The following is a 16,578-nucleotide window of genomic DNA, read 5'->3' on the forward strand; positions in this document are numbered from 1 at the left end:
TGTGTGTAACGGGGGGATTTACCCCCAATATAAGGGGCCGGGACCCCCGATATAAGGAGCCGGGATCCCCAAGCTTTAATAAACCCTCGAAATAGATCTGTGACCTGTCTCATCTGTGTTTAATGGGGGATTTACCCCCATTATAAGGGGCTGAGACCCCCGATATAATCAGCCAGGACCAGTAGAATTAGATCTGTGTCCTGTCTCATCTGTGATGGGATTCACCCCCAACGTAATGAGACGGGACCCCCAATATAAGGAACTGGGACCCCTGATATAAGCAGCCGGGAACCCTGAGATAATGAGGATACCAGGATAGGTTAGTAGTAGTAGTGTACTCTGCAGGGATAGGTTAGTAGTAGTAGTGTACTCTGCCGGGATAGGTTAGTAGTAGTAGTGTACTCTGCCGGGATAGGTTAGTAGTAGTAGTAGTGTACTCTGCCGGGATAGGTTAGTAGTAGTAGTAGTGTACTCTGCCGGGATAGGTTAGTAGTAGTAGTGTTCTCTGCCGGGATAGGTTAGTAGTAGTGTACTCTGCCGGGATAGGTTAGTAGTAGTGTACTCTGCCGGGATAGGTTAGTAGTAGTAGTGTCCTCTGCCGGGATAGGTTAGTAGTAGTAGTGTACTCTGCCGGGATAGGTTAGTAGTAGTAGTGTACTCTGCAGGGATAGGTTAGTAGTAGTAGTGTACTCTGCAGGGATAGGTTAGTAGTAGTAGTAGTGTACTCTGCCGGGATAGGTTAGTAGTAGTAGTGTACTCTGCAGGGATAGGTTAGTAGTAGTAGTGTACTCTGCCGGGATAGGTTAGTAGTAGTAGTGTACTCTGCCGGGATAGGTTAGTAGTAGTAGTGTACTCTGCCGGGATAGGTTAGTACTAGTAGTGTACTCTGCCGGGATAGGTTAGTAGTAGTAGTAGTGTACTCTGCCGGGATAGGTTAGTAGTAGTAGTGTACTCTGCCGGGATAGGTTAGTAGTAGTAGTGTACTCTGCCGGGATAGGTTAGTAGTAGTAGTAGTGTCCTCTGCCGGGATAGGTTAGTAGTAGTAGTGTACTCTGCCGGGATAGGTTAGTAGTAGTAGTGTACTCTGCCGGGATAGGTTAGTAGTACTGTACTCTGCAGGGATAGGTTAGTAGTAGTAGTGTACTCTGCCGGGATAGGTTAATAGTAGTAGTGTACTCTGCCGGGATAGGTTAGTAGTAGTGTACTCTGCCGGGATAGGTTAGTAGTAGTAGTGTACTCTGCCGGGATAGGTTAGTAGTAGTAGTGTACTCTGCCGGGATAGGTTAGTAGTAGTAGTGTACTCTGCCGGGATAGGTTAGTAGTAGTAGTAGTGTACTCTGCCAGGATAGGTTAGTAGTAGTAGTGTACTCTGCCGGGATAGGTTAGTAGTACTGTACTCTGCAGGGATAGGTTAGTAGTAGTAGTGTACTCTGCCGGGATAGGTTAATAGTAGTAGTGTACTCTGCCGGGATAGGTTAGTAGTAGTGTACTCTGCCGGGATAGGTTAGTAGTAGTAGTGTACTCTGCCGGGATAGGTTAGTAGTAGTAGTGTCCTCTGCCGGGATAGGTTAGTAGTAGTAGTGTACTCTGCCGGGATAGGTTAGTAGTAGTAGTGTACTCTGCCGGGATAGGTTAGTAGTAGTAGTGTACTCTGCCGGGATAGGTTAGTAGTAGTAGTGTACTCTGCCGGGATAGGTTAGTAGTAGTAGTGTCCTCTGCCGGGATAGGTTAGTAGTAGTAGTGTACTCTGCCGGGATAGGTTAGTAGTAGTAGTAGTGTACTCTGCCGGGATAGGTTAGTAGTAGTAGTGTACTCTGCCAGGATAGGTTAGTAGTAGTGTACTCTGCAGGGATAGGTTAGTAGTAGTAGTGTACTCTGCCGGGATAGGTTAGTAGTAGTAGTGTACTCTGCTGGGATAGGTTAGTAGTAGTAGTGTACTCTGCCGGGATAGGTTAGTAGTAGTAGTGTACTCTGCTGGGATAGGTTAGTAGTAGTAGTGTACTCTGCCGGGATAGGTTAGTAGTAGTAGTAGTGTACTCTGCAGGGATAGGTTAGTAGTAGTAGTGTCCTCTGCCGGGATAGGTTAGTAGTAGTAGTGTCCTCTGCCGGGATAGGTTAGTAGTAGTAGTAGTGTCCTCTGCCGGGATAGGTTAGTAGTAGTAGTAGTAGTAGTAATAGTAGTGTACTCTGCAGGGATAGGTTAGTAGTAGTAGTAGTGTACTCTGCCGGGATAGGTTAGTAGTAGTAGTAGTAGTAGTAATAGTAGTGTACTCTGCAGGGATAGGTTAGTAGTAGTAGTGTACTCTGCAGGGATAGGTTAGTAGTAGTAGTGTACTCTGCTGGGATAGGTTAGTAGTAGTAGTAGTAGTAGTAAAAGTAGTGTACTCTGCAGGGATAGGTTAGTAGTAGTAGTAGTAGTGTACTCTGCTGGGATAGGTTAGTAGTACTAGTAGTGTCCTCTGCCGGGATAGGTTAGTAGTAGTAGTAGTAGTAATAGTAGTGTACTCTGCAGGGATAGGTTAGTAGTAGTGGTGTACTCTGCCGGGATAGGTTAGTAGTAGTGGTGTACTCTGCCGGGATAGGTTAGTAGTAGTAGAGTACTCTGCAGGGATAGGTTAGTAGTAGTAGTGTACTCTGCCGGGATAGGTTAGTAGTAGTAGTAGTGTACTCTGCCGGGATAGGTTAGTAGTAGTAGTAGTGTACTCTGCCGGGATAGGTTAGTAGTAGTGTACTCTGCCGGGATAGGTTAGTAGTAGTAGTGTACTCTGCCGGGATAGGTTAGTAGTAGTAGTAGTAGTAGTAATAGTAGTGTACTCTGCAGGGATAGGTTAGTAGTAGTAGTAGTGTACTCTGCTGGGATAGGTTAGTAGTAGTAGTAGTAGTAGTAATAGTAGTGTACTCTGCAGGGATAGGTTAGTAGTAGTAGTGTACTCTGCAGGGATAGGTTAGTAGTAGTAGTGTACTCTGGTGGGATAGGTTAGTAGTAGTAGTGTACTCTGCCGGGATAGGTTAGTAGTAGTAGTAGTGTACTCTGCAGGGATAGGTTAGTAGTAGTAGTGTCCTCTGCCGGGATAGGTTAGTAGTAGTAGTGTACTCTGCCGGGATAGGTTAGTAGTAGTAGTAGTGTACTCTGCCGGGATAGGTTAGTAGTAGTGTACTCTGCCGGGATAGGTTAGTAGTAGTAGTAGTGTCCTCTGCCGGGATAGGTTAGTAGTAGTGTACTCTGCCGGGATAGGTTAGTAGTAGTAGTGTCCTCTGCCGGGATAGGTTAGTAGTAGTGTACTCTGCCGGGATAGGTTAGTAGCAGTAGTAGTGTACTCTGCCGGGATAGGTTAGTAGTAGTAGTGTACTCTGCCGGGATAGGTTAGTAGCAGTAGTGTACTCTGCCGGGATAGGTTAGTAGTAGTGTACTCTGCAGGGATAGGTTAGTAGTAGTAGTGTACTCTGCAGGGATAGGTTAGTAGTAGTAGTGTACTCTGCTGGGATAGGTTAGTAGTAGTGTACTCTGCAGGGATAGGTTAGTAGTAGTAGTAGTGTACTCTGCCGGGATAGGTTAGTAGTAGTAGTGTACTCTGCCGGGATAGGTTAGTAGCAGTAGTGTACTCTGCCGGGATAGGTTAGTAGTAGTGTACTCTGCAGGGATAGGTTAGTAGTAGTAGTGTACTCTGCAGGGATAGGTTAGTAGTAGTAGTGTACTCTGCTGGGATAGGTTAGTAGTAGTAGTAGTGTACTCTGCCGGGATAGGTTAGTAGTAGTAGTGTTCTCTGCTGGGATAGGTTAGTACTAGTAGTGTCCTCTGCCGGGATAGGTTAGTAGTAGTAGTGTACTCTGCCGGGATAGGTTAGTAGTAGTAGTAGTGTTCTCTGCCGGGATAGGTTAGTAGTAGTAGTGTACTCTGCGGGATAGGTTAGTAGTAGTAGTGTACTCTGCCGGGATAGGGTTAGTAGTAGTAGTGTACTCTCTGCCGGGATAGGTTAGTAGTAGTAGTGTACTCTGCCGGGATAGGTTAGTAGTAGTAGTGTACTCTGCTGGGATAGGTTAGTAGTAGTGTACTCTGCCGGGATAGGTTAGTAGTAGTAGTGTACTCTGCCGGGATAGGTTAGTAGTAGTAGTAGTGTACTCTGCCGGGATAGGTTAGTAGTAGTGTCCTCTGCCGGGATAGGTTAGTAGTAGTAGTAGTGTACTCTGCCGGGATAGGTTAGTAGTAGTAGTGTACTCTGCCGGGATAGGTTAGTAGTAGTAGTAGTGTACTCTGCCGGGATAGGTTAGTAGTAGTGTCCTCTGCCGGGATAGGTTAGTAGTAGTAGTAGTGTACTCTGCTGGGATAGGTTAGTAGTACTAGTAGTGTCCTCTGCCGGGATAGGTTAGTAGTAGTAGTAGTGTACTCTGCCGGGATAGGTTAGTAGTAGTGTACTCTGCAGGGATAGGTTAGTAGTAGTAGTAGTGTACTCTGCTGGGATAGGTTAGTAGTACTAGTAGTGTCCTCTGCCGGGATAGGTTAGTAGTAGTAGTAGTAGTAGTAATAGTAGTGTACTCTGCAGGGATAGGTTAGTAGTAGTAGTGTACTCTGCAGGGATAGGTTAGTAGTAGTAGTGTACTCTGCTGGGATAGGTTAGTAGTAGTAGTGTACTCTGCCGGGATAGGTTAGTAGTAGTAGTAGTGTACTCTGCAGGGATAGGTTAGTAGTAGTAGTGTCCTCTGCCGGGATAGGTTAGTAGTAGTAGTGTACTCTGCCGGGATAGGTTAGTAGTAGTAGTAGTGTACTCTGCCGGGATAGGTTAGTAGTAGTAGTAGTGTACTCTGCCGGGATAGGTTAGTAGTAGTAGTGTACTCTGCCGGGATAGGTTAGTAGTAGTAGTGTACTCTGCCGGGATAGGTTAGTAGTAGTAGTGTCCTCTGCCGGGATAGGTTAGTAGTAGTGTACTCTGCCGGGATAGGTTAGTAGCAGTAGTGTACTCTGCCGGGATAGGTTAGTAGCAGTAGTGTACTCTGCCGGGATAGGTTAGTAGTAGTGTACTCTGCAGGGATAGGTTAGTAGTAGTAGTGTACTCTGCTGGGATAGGTTAGTAGTAGTAGTAGTGTACTCTGCCGGGATAGGTTAGTAGTAGTAGTGTTCTCTGCCGGGATAGGTTAGTACTAGTAGTGTCCTCTGCCGGGATAGGTTAGTACTAGTAGTGTCCTCTGCCGGGATAGGTTAGTAGTAGTAGTGTACTCTGCCGGGATAGGTTAGTAGTAGTAGTAGTGTTCTCTGCCGGGATAGGTTAGTAGTAGTAGTGTACTCTGCTGGGATAGGTTAGTAGTAGTAGTGTACTCTGCCGGGATAGGTTAGTAGTAGTAGTGTACTCTGCCGGGATAGGTTAGTAGTAGTAGTGTACTCTGCCGGGATAGGTTAGTAGTAGTAGTGTACTCTGCCGGGATAGGTTAGTAGTAGTAGTGTACTCTGCCGGGATAGGTTAGTAGTAGTAGTAGTGTACTCTGCCGGGATAGGTTAGTAGTAGTAGTGTCCTCTGCCGGGATAGGTTAGTAGTAGTAGTGTTCTCTGCTGGGATAGGTTAGTACTAGTAGTGTCCTCTGCCGGGATAGGTTAGTAGTAGTAGTGTACTCTGCCGGGATAGGTTAGTAGTAGTAGTAGTGTTCTCTGCCGGGATAGGTTAGTAGTAGTAGTGTACTCTGCCGGGATAGGTTAGTAGTAGTAGTGTACTCTGCCGGGATAGGTTAGTACTAGTAGTGTCCTCTGCCGGGATAGGTTAGTAGTAGTAGTGTACTCTGCCGGGATAGGTTAGTAGTAGTGTACTCTGCCGGGATAGGTTAGTAGTAGTAGTAGTGTCCTCTGCCGGGATAGGTTAGTAGTAGTAGTAGTGTCCTCTGCCGGGATAGGTTAGTAGTAGTAGTGTCCTCTGCCGGGATAGGTTAGTAGTAGTAGTAGTGTCCTCTGCAGGGATAGGTTAGTAGTAGTAGTAGTGTTCTCTGCCGGGATAGGTTAGTAGTAGTAGTAGTGTTCTCTGCCGGGATAGGTTAGTAGTAGTAGTAGTGTCCTCTGCAGGGATAGGTTAGTAGTAGTAGTGTACTCTGCCGGGATAGGTTAGTAGTAGTAGTAGTGTACTCTGCCGGGATAGGTTAGTAGTAGTAGTAGTGTACTCTGCCGGGATAGGTTAGTAGTAGTAGTGTACTCTCCTGGGATAGGTTAGTAGTAGTAGTGTACTCTGCCGGGATAGGTTAGTAGTAGTAGTGTCCTCTGCCGGGATAGGTTAGTAGTATTAGTGTACTCTGCTGGGATAGGTTAGTAGTAGTAGTAGTAGTGTACTCTGCCGGGATAGGTTAGTAGTAGTAGTGTACTCTGCCGGGATAGGTTAGTAGTAGTGTACTCTGCAGGGATAGGTTAGTAGTAGTAGTGTACTCTCCTGGGATAGGTTAGTAGTAGTAGTAGTGTACTCTACCAGGATAGGTTAGTAGTAGTAGTGTACTCTGCCGGGATAGGTTAGTAGCAGTAGTGTACTCTGCCAGGATAGGTTAGTAGTAGTAGTGTACTCTGCCGGGATAGGTTAGTAGTAGTGTACTCTGCAGGGATAGGTTAGTAGTAGTAGTGTACTCTGCCGGGATAGGTTAGTAGTAGTAGTGTACTCTGCCGGGATAGGTTAGTAGTAGTGTACTCTGCCGGGATAGGTTAGTAGCAGTAGTGTCCTCTGCCGGGATAGGTTAGTAGTAGTAGTAGTGTACTCTGCCGGGATAGGTTAGTAGTAGTAGTGTACTCTGCAGGGATAGGTTAGTAGTAGTAGTGTCCTCTGCCGGGATAGGTTAGTAGTAGTAGTAGTGTTCTCTGCCGGGATAGGTTAGTAGTAGTAGTGTACTCTGCCGGGATAGGTTAGTAGTAGTAGTGTACTCTGCCGGGATAGGTTAGTAGTAGTAGTGTACTCTGCCGGGATAGGTTAGTAGTAGTAGTAGTGTCCTCTGCCGGGATAGGTTAGTAGTAGTAGTGTACTCTGCAGGGATAGGTTAGTAGTAGTGTCCTCTGCCGGGATAGGTTAGTAGTAGTAGTAGTGTACTCTGCCGGGATAGGTTAGTAGTAGTAGTGTCCTCTGCCGGGATAGGTTAGTAGTAGTAGTGTACTCTACCGGGATAGGTTAGTAGTAGTAGTGTACTCTGCCGGGATAGGTTAGTAGTAGTAGTGTACTCTGCCGGGATAGGTTAGTAGTAGTAGTAGTGTACTCTGCCGGGATAGGTTAGTAGTAGTAGTAGTGTACTCTGCCGGGATAGGTTAGTAGTAGTGTACTCTGCCGGGATAGGTTAGTAGTAGTAGTGTACTCTGCCGGGATAGGTTAGTAGTAGTAGTAGTGTACTCTGCCGGGATAGGTTAGTAGTAGTAGTGTACTCTGCCAGGATAGGTTAGTAGTAGTAGTGTCCTCTGCAGGGATAGGTTAGTAGTAGTAGTGTACTCTGCCGGGATAGGTTAGTAGTAGTGTACTCTGCCGGGATAGGTTAGTAGTAGTAGTGTCCTCTGCAGGGATAGGTTAGTGGTAGTAGTAGTGTACTCTGCCGGGATAGTGTAGTAGTAGTAGTAGTGTACTCTGCCGGGATAGTGTAGTAGTAGTAGTAGTGTACTCTGCCGGGATAGGTTAGTAGTAGTAGTAGTGTACTCTGCCGGGATAGGTTAGTAGTAGTGTACTCTGCCGGGATAGGTTAGTAGTAGTAGTGTACTCTGCCGGGATAGGTTAGTAGTAGTAGTGTACTCTACCGGGATAGGTTAGTAGTAGTAGTGTACTCTGCCGGGATAGGTTAGTAGTAGTAGTAGACTCTGCCGGGATAGGTTAGTAGTAGTAGTAGTAGTGTACTCTGCCGGGATAGGTTAGTAGTAGTAGTAGTGTACTCTGCCGGGATAGGTTAGTAGTAGTAGTGTACTCTGCCAGGATAGGTTAGTAGTAGTAGTGTACTCTGCCGGGATAGGTTAGTAGTAGTAGTGTCCTCTGCCGGGATAGGTTAGTAGTAGTGTACTCTGCCAGGATAGGTTAGTAGTAGTAGTGTCCTCTGCAGGGATAGGTTAGTAGTAGTAGTGTACTCTGCCGGGATAGGTTAGTAGTAGTAGTGTACTCTGCCAGGATAGGTTAGTAGTAGTAGTAGTGTACTCTGCCGGGATAGGTTAGTAGTAGTGTACTCTGCCGGGATAGGTTAGTAGTAGTAGTGTAATCTGCCGGGATAGGTTAGTAGTAGTAGTAGTGTACTCTGCCGGGATAGGTTAGTAGTAGTAGTGTACTCTACCGGGATAGGTTAGTAGTAGTAGTGTACTCTGCCGGGATAGGTTAGTAGTAGTAGTGTACTCTGCCGGGATAGGTTAGTAGTAGTGTACTCTGCCGGGATAGGTTAGTAGTAGTAGTGTACTCTGCCGGGATAGGTTAGTAGTATTAGTAGTGTACTCTGCCGGGATAGGTTAGTAGTAGTAGTGTCCTCTGCCAGGATAGGTTAGTAGTAGTAGTGTACTCTACCGGGATAGGTTAGTAGTAGTAGTGTACTCTGCCGGGATAGGTTAGTAGTAGTAGTAGTGTACTCTGCCGGGATAGGTTAGTAGTAGTAGTAGTGTACTCTGCCGGGATAGGTTAGTAGTAGTAGTGTACTCTGCCGGGATAGGTTAGTAGTAGTAGTAGTGTACTCTGCTGGGATAGGTTAGTAGTAGTAGTAGTAGTAGTAATAGTAGTGTACTCTGCAGGGATAGGTTAGTAGTAGTAGTGTACTCTGCAGGGATAGGTTAGTAGTAGTAGTGTACTCTGCTGGGATAGGTTAGTAGTAGTAGTGTACTCTGCCGGGATAGGTTAGTAGTAGTAGTAGTGTACTCTGCCGGGATAGGTTAGTAGTAGTAGTGTACTCTGCCGGGATAGGTTAGTAGTAGTGTACTCTGCCGGGATAGGTTAGTAGTAGTAGTGTACTCTGCCGGGATAGGTTAGTAGTAGTAGTAGTGTACTCTGCCGGGATAGGTTAGTAGTAGTAGTGTACTCTGCCAGGATAGGTTAGTAGTAGTAGTGTACTCTGCCGGGATAGGTTAGTAGTAGTGTACTCTGCCGGGATAGGTTAGTAGTAGTAGTGTCCTCTGCAGGGATAGGTTAGTGGTAGTAGTAGTAGTAGTAGTGTACTCTGCCGGGATAGGTTAGTAGTAGTAGTGTACTCTACCGGGATAGGTTAGTAGTAGTAGTGTACTCTGCCGGGATAGGTTAGTAGTAGTGTACTCTGCCGGGATAGGTTAGTAGTAGTAGTGTCCTCTGCCGGGATAGGTTAGTGGTAGTAGTAGTAGTAGTAGTGTACTCTGCCGGGATAGGTTAGTAGTAGTAGTGTACTCTACCGGGATAGGTTAGTAGTAGTAGTGTACTCTGCCGGGATAGGTTAGTAGTAGTAGTAGACTCTGCCGGGATAGGTTAGTAGTAGTAGTAGTAGTGTACTCTGCCGGGATAGGTTAGTAGTAGTAGTAGTGTACTCTGCCGGGATAGGTTAGTAGTAGTAGTGTACTCTGCCAGGATAGGTTAGTAGTAGTAGTGTACTCTACCGGGATAGGTTAGTAGTAGTAGTAGTAGTGTACTCTGCCGGGATAGGTTAGTAGTAGTAGTAGTGTACTCTGCAGGGATAGGTTAGTAGTAGTAGTGTACTCTGCCAGGATAGGTTAGTAGTAGTAGTAGTGTACTCTGCCGGGATAGGTTAGTAGTAGTGTACTCTGCCGGGATAGGTTAGTAGTAGTAGTGTCCTCTGCCAGGATAGGTTAGTAGTAGTGTACTCTGCCGGGATAGGTTAGTAGTAGTAGTGTAATCTGCCGGGATAGGTTAGTAGTAGTAGTGTAATCTGCCGGGATAGGTTAGTAGTAGTAGTGTACTCTGCAGGGATAGGTTAGTAGTAGTAGTAGTGTACTCTGCCGGGATAGGTTAGTAGTAGTAGTGTACTCTGCCGGGATAGGTTAGTAGTAGTAGTGTACTCTGCCGGGATAGGTTAGTAGTAGTAGTGTACTCTGCCGGGATAGGTTAGTAGTAGTGTACTCTGCCGGGATAGGTTAGTAGTAGTAGTGTACTCTGCTGGGATAGGTTAGTAGTAGTAGTGTACTCTGCTGGGATAGGTTAGTAGTAGTAGTAGTGTACTCTGCCGGGATAGGTTAGTAGAAGTGATAGAGGTGGAATAAAAACTACAAACCAATCATCGATCATCAATATCCTTTACAAGGATCAGTCATCCATTGCTCGCCCATCCCCCCACTCTGGCCTCAGCTTACTCGGTCACTGATAGGAATCCCTCAGCCTCCTTTAGCACTGACAGGAATCCCTCAGCCTCCTTGGTCACTGATAGGCATCGCTCAGCCTCCTCTAGCACTGATAGGAATCCCTCAGCCTCCTCTAGCACTGACAGGAATCCCTCAGCCTCCTCTAGCACTGACAGGAATCCCTCAGCCTCCTCTAGCACTAATCAGAATCCCTCAGCCTCCTCTAGCACTGACAGGAATTCATCAGCCTCCTCTAGCACTGATAGGAATCCCTCAGTCTCCTCTAGCACTGTCCGGAATCCCTCAGCCTCCTCTAGCATTGACAGGAATCCCTCAGCCTCCTCTAGCACTGACAGGAATCCATCAGCCTCCTCTAGCACTGTTAGGAATCCTTCAGCCTCCTCTAGCACTGACAGGAATCCCTCAGCCTCCTCGGTCACTGACAGGAATCCCCCAGCCTCCTCTAGCACTGATAGGAATCCCTCAGCCTCATCTAGCACTGATAGGAATCCCTCAGCCTCCTCTAGCACTGATAGGAATCCCTCAGCCTCCTCTAGCACTGACAGGAAACCCTCAGCCTCCTCGGTCACTGACAGGAATCCCCCAGCCTCCTCTAGCACTGATAGGAATCCCTCAGCCTCCTCTAGCACTGACAGGAATCCCTCAGCCTCCTCTAGCACTGACAGGAATCCCTCAGCCTCCTCTAGCACTGATAGGAATCCCTCAGCCTCCTCTAGCACTGACAGGAATCCCTCAGCCTCCTCAGTCACTGATAGGCATCCCTTAGCCTCTTTTAGCACTGACAGGAATCGCTCAGCCTCCTCTAGCACTGACAGGAATCCCTCAGCCTCCTCGGTCACTGACAGGAATCCCCCAGCCTCCTCTAGCACTGATAGGAATCCCTCAGCCTCATCTAGCACTGATAGGAATCCCTCAGCCTCCTCTAGCACTGATAGGAATCCCTCAGCCTCCTCTAGCACTGACAGGAAACCCTCAGCCTCCTCGGTCACTGACAGGAATCCCCCAGCCTCCTCTAGCACTGATAGGAATCCCTCAGCCTCCTCTAGCACTGACAGGAATCCCTCAGCCTCCTCAGTCACTGATAGGCATCCCTTAGCCTCTTTTAGCACTGACAGGAATCGCTTAGCCTCCTCTAGCACTGACAGGAATCCCTCAGCCTCCTCCGTCACTGACAGGAATCCCTCAGCCTCCTCGGTCACTGATAGACATCCCTCAGCCTCCTCGGTCACTGATAGGCATCCCTTAGCCTCCTCTAGCACTGACAGGAATCCCTCAGCCTCCTCGGTCTCTGATAGGCATCCCTCAGCCTCCTCGGTCACTGACAGAAATCCCTCAGCCTCCTCTAGCACTGATAGGAATCCTTCAGCCTCCTCTAGCACTGACAGGAATCCCTCAGCCTCCTCTAGCACTGACAGGAATCCCTCAGCCTCCTCTAGCACTGTCAGGAATCCCTCAGCCTCCTCTAGCACTGATAGGAATCCTTCAGCCTCCTCTAGCACTGACAGGAATCCCTCAGCCTCCTCTAGCACTGACAGGAATCCCTCAGCCTCCTCTAGCACTGCCAGGAATCCCTCAGCCTCCTCTAGCACTGATAGGAATCCTTCAGCCTCCTCTAGCACTGACAGGAATCCCTCAGCCTCCTCTAGCACTGATAGGAATCCTTCAGCCTCCTCTAGCACTGACAGGAATCCCTCAGCCTCCTCTAGCACTGACAGGAATCCCTCAGCCTCCTCTAGCACTGATAGGAATCCCTCAGCCTCCTCTAGCACTGCCAGGAATCCCTCAGCCTCCTCTAGCACTGATAGGAATCCTTCAGCCTCCTCTAGCACTGACAGGAATCCCTCAGCCTCCTCTAGCACTGATAGGAATCCTTCAGCCTCCTCTAGCACTGACAGGAATCCCTCAGCCTCCTCTAGCACTGACAGGAATCCCTCAGCCTCCTCTAGCACTGATAGGAATCCTTCAGCCTCCTCTAGCACTGACAGGAATCCCTCAGCCTCCTCTAGCACTGCCAGGAATCCCTCAGCCTCCTCTAGCACTGCCAGGAATCCCTCAGCCTCCTCTAGCACTGATAGGAATCCTTCAGCCTCCTCTAGCACTGACAGGAATCCCTCAGCCTCCTCTAGCACTGATAGGAATCCTTCAGCCTCCTCTAGCACTGACAGGAATCCCTCAGCCTCCTCTAGCACTGCCAGGAATCCCTCAGCCTCCTCTAGCACTGATAGGAATCCCTCAGCCCCCTCTAGCACTGTCAGGAATCCCTCAGCCTCCTTTAGCACTGACAGGCATCCCTCAGCCTCCTCTAGCACTAATAGGAATCCCTCAGCCTCCTCTAGCACTGATAGGAATCCTTCAGCCTCCTCTAGCACTGACAGGAATCCCTCAGCCTCCTCTAGCACTGACAGGAATCCCTCAGCCTCCTCTAGCACTGACAGGAATCCCTCAGATGCGGGGGTGGGGTAAAGATAGCAAGACACATGGGGGCCGCTCTGGGACATCACCCCATTGGATTGGAATTGTCCTGCCCGATCCGGGATGGTTGGGGGGAGTGTGCATGTAATTGTTTTGCTATATACCATAGAGATAAGTTATTGTAGATAGTCACCTATCTCTACTATCACACACACCAACCTACAGAAAGATCCAGAAAGTGGGTGGGGTTATGTTAATGAGCTCCCTGTGTGAGTGGGGTGAGGAGTGTGAGTGAGAAGCTGAGTGTAGCTGCGGATCAGAAGAGGCGGGGACCCCCAGACTGAGGAGAGAGAGGGGATCCTATAGGAGTCGGTGTGACGGATGGGAGTTATACTTCATGCAGAGGAGCCCCATCAGCTTCACTCTCCTTTACACCGGGGAGGGGGGATCCACAACGTTCTGGGATCCATTACGTCCCGGCCCAGACAACCCTAAAAGACTCTCGTCCCACTGGTTCACTGACAGCAAACAAAGGATCACTCCATTTTACCTCACAAATCTCCTCACCAGCACAAGTCCCCATCTCTGGCTGGCGGCCATCTTGGAAGGTACCACACAGAAGGTAAGTATAGTCTCTGCGGCACCTCAAGACCTGCACTCCCTGCTGTCCGCCTTACTCTGCACTCTCTTTCCTGAACTCCCTGCTGTCCACCTTACTCTGCACCCTCCTTCCTGGACTCCCTGCTGTCCGCCTTACTCTGCACCCTCCTTCCTGGACTCCCTGCTGTCCGCCTTACTCTGCACCCTCCTTCCTGGACTCCCTGCTGTCCGCCTTACTCTGTACTCTCCTTCCTGGACTCCCTGCTGTCCGCCTTACTCTGCACCTTCCTTCCTGGACTCCCTGCTGTCCGCCTTACTCTGCACCCTCCTTCCTGGACTCCCTGCTGTCCGCCTTACTCTGTACTCTCCTTCCTGGACTCCCTGCTGTCCGCCTTACTCTGCACCTTCCTTCCTGGACTCCCTGCTGTCCGCCTTACTCTGCACCCTCCTTCCTGGACTCCCTGCTGTCCGCCTTACTCTGCACCCTCTTTCCTGGACGCCCTGCTGTCCGCCTTACTCTGCACCCTCCTTCCTGGACTCCCTGCTGTCCACCTTACTCTGCACCCTCCTTCCTGGACTCCCTGCTGTCCACCTTACTCTGCTCTCTCCTTCCTGGACTCCCTGCTGTCCGCCTTACTCTGCACCCTTCTTCCTGGACTCCCTGCGGTCCGCCTTACTCTGCTCCCTCCTTCCTGGACTCCCTGCTGTCCACCTTACTCTGCACCCTCCTTCCTGGACTCCCTGCTGTCCGCCTTACTCTGCACCCTCCTTTCTGGACTTCCTGCTGTCCGCCTTACTCTGCACCCTCCTTCCTGGACTCCCTGCGGTCCGCCTTACTCTGCTCCCTCCTTCCTGGACTCCCTGCTGTTTACCTTACTCTGCACCCTCTTTCCTGGACTCCCTGCTGTCCGCCTTACTCTGCACCCTCCTTCCTGGAGTCCCTGCTGTCCGCCTTACTCTGCACCCTCCTTCCTGGACTCCCTGCTGTCCGCCTTACTCTGCTCCCTCCTTCCTGGACTCCCTGCTGTCCGCCATACTCTGGACTCTCCTTCCTGGACTCCCTGCTGTCCGCCCTACTCTGCACCCTCCTTCTTGGACTCCCTGCTGTCCGCCTTACTCTGCACCTTCCTTCCTGGACTCCCTGCTGTCCGCCTTACTCTGGACTCTCCTTCCTGGACTCCCTGCTGTCCACCTTACTCTGCACCTTCCTTCCTGGACTCCCTGCTGTCCGCCTTACTCTGCACCTTCCTTCCTGGACTCCCTGCTGTCCGCCTTACTCTGCACCCTCCTTCCTGGACTCCCTGCTGTCCGCCTTACTCTGCTCCCTCCTCTCTGGACTCCCTGCTGTCCGCCTTACTCTCCACTCTCTTTCCTGGACTCCCTGCTGTCCGCCTTACTCTGCTCCCTCCTTCCTGGACTCCCTGCTGTCCGCCTTACTCTGCTCCCTCCTTCCTGGACTCCCTGCTGCCCACCTTACTCTGCACCTTCCTTCCTGGACTCCCTGCTGCCCACCTTACTCTGCTCCCTCCTCTCTGGACTCCCTGCTGTCCGCCTTACTCTCCACTCTCTTTCCTGGACTCCCTGCTGTCCGCCTTACTCTGCTCCCTCCTTCCTGGACTCCCTGCTGTCCGCCTTACTCTGCTCCCTCCTTCCTGGACTCCCTGCTGCCCACCTTACTCTGCACCTTCCTTCCTGGACTCCCTGCTGTCCGCCTTACTCTGCACCCTCCTTCCTGGACTCCCTGCTGTCCGCCTTACTCTGCTCTCTCCTTCCTGGATTTCCTGCTGTCCGCCTTACTCTGCACCCTCCTTCCTGGACTCCCTGCTGTCCGCCTTACTCTGCACCCTCCTTCCTGGACTCCCTGCTGTCCGCCTTAATCAGCACTCTCCTTCCTGGACTCCCTGCTGTCCGACTTACTCTGCACTCTCTTTCCTGGACTCCCTGCTGTCCGCCTTACTCTGCACCCTCCTTCCTGGACTCCCTGCTGTCCACCTTACTCTACACCCTCCTTCCTGGACTCCCTGCTGTCCACCTTACTCTGCACCCTCCTTCCTGGATTTCCTGCTGTCCGCCTTACTCTGCACCCTCCTTCCTGGACTCCCTGCTGTCCGCCTTACTCTGCTCCCTCCTTCCTGGACTCCCTGCTGTCCACCTTACTCTGCACCCTCCTTCCTGGACTCCCTGCTGTCCGCCTTACTCTGCTCCCTCCTTCCTGGACTTTCTGCTGTCCACCTTACTCTGCACCCTCCTTCCTGGACTCCCTGCTGTCCGCCTTACTCTGCTCCCTCCTTCCTGGACTCCCTGCTGTCCGCCTTACTCTGCACCCTCCTTCCTGGACTCCCTGCTGTCCGCCTTACTCTGCACCCTCCTTCCTGGACTCCCTGCTGTCCGCCTTACTCTGCACCCTCCTTCCTGGACTCCCTGCTGTCCGCCTTACTCTGCACTCTCTTTCCTGGACTCCATGCGGTCCGCCTTACTCTGTACTCTCTTTCCTGGACTCCCTGCTGTCCGCCTTACTCTGTACTCTCCTTCCTGGACTCCCTGCTGTCCGCCTTACTCTGCACCCTCCTTCCTGGACTCCCTGCTGTCCGCCTTACTCTGCATCCTCCTTCCTGGACTCCCTGCTGTCCGCCTTACTCTACACCCTCCTTCCTGGACTCCATGCGGTCCGCCTTACTCTGTACCCTCCTTCCTGGACTCCCTGCTGTCCGCCTTACTCTGTACTCTCCTTCCTGGACTCCCTGCTGTCCGCCTTACTCTGCACCCTCCTTCCTGGATTCCCTGCTGTCCGCCTTACTCTGCACCCTCCTTCCTGGACTCCCTGCTGTCCGCCTTACTCTGTACCCTCCTTCCTGGACGCCCTGCTGTCCGCCTTACTCTGCACCCTCCTTCCTGGACTCCCTGCTGTCCACCTTACTCTGCACCCTCCTTCCTGGACTCCCTGCTGTCCGCCTTACTCTGTACCCTCCTTCCTGGACGCCCTGCTGTCCGCCTTACTCTGCACCCTCCTTCCTGGACTCCCTGCTGTCCACCTTACTCTGCACCCTCCTTCCTGGACTCTCTGCTGTCCGCCTTACTCTGTACCCTCCTTCCTGGACGCCCTGCTGTCCGCCTTACTCTGCACCCTCCTTCCTGGACTCCCTGCTGTCCGCCTTACTCTGCACCCTCTTTCCTGGACGCCCTGCTGTCCGCCTTACTCTGCACCCTCCTTCCTGGACTCCCTGCTGTCCGCCTTACTCTGTACCCTCCTTCGTGGAATCCCTGCTGTCCGCCTTACTCTGCACCCTCCTTCCTGGACTCCCTGCTGTCCGCCTTACTCT

The 16,578-nt window shown here is 50.5% G+C and overlaps 1 protein-coding gene across 1 annotated transcript; it reads right to left on the reverse strand.

Annotated features, from left to right (window-relative positions):
- Nucleotides 1-10,428: 10,428 nt before the first annotated feature.
- Nucleotides 10,429-12,744, reverse strand: LOC138784234 (involucrin-like). Its single transcript, XM_069959740.1, has one exon. It carries the CDS (start codon nt 12,742-12,744, stop codon nt 10,429-10,431), a length of 2,316 nt encoding a protein of 771 aa, XP_069815841.1.
- Between the last annotated feature and the right edge of the window lie 3,834 nt (nt 12,745-16,578).

This window comes from Dendropsophus ebraccatus, chromosome 2 (genome assembly GCF_027789765.1).
Source record: "Dendropsophus ebraccatus isolate aDenEbr1 chromosome 2, aDenEbr1.pat, whole genome shotgun sequence".
Taxonomy (NCBI): domain Eukaryota; kingdom Metazoa; phylum Chordata; class Amphibia; order Anura; family Hylidae; genus Dendropsophus; species Dendropsophus ebraccatus.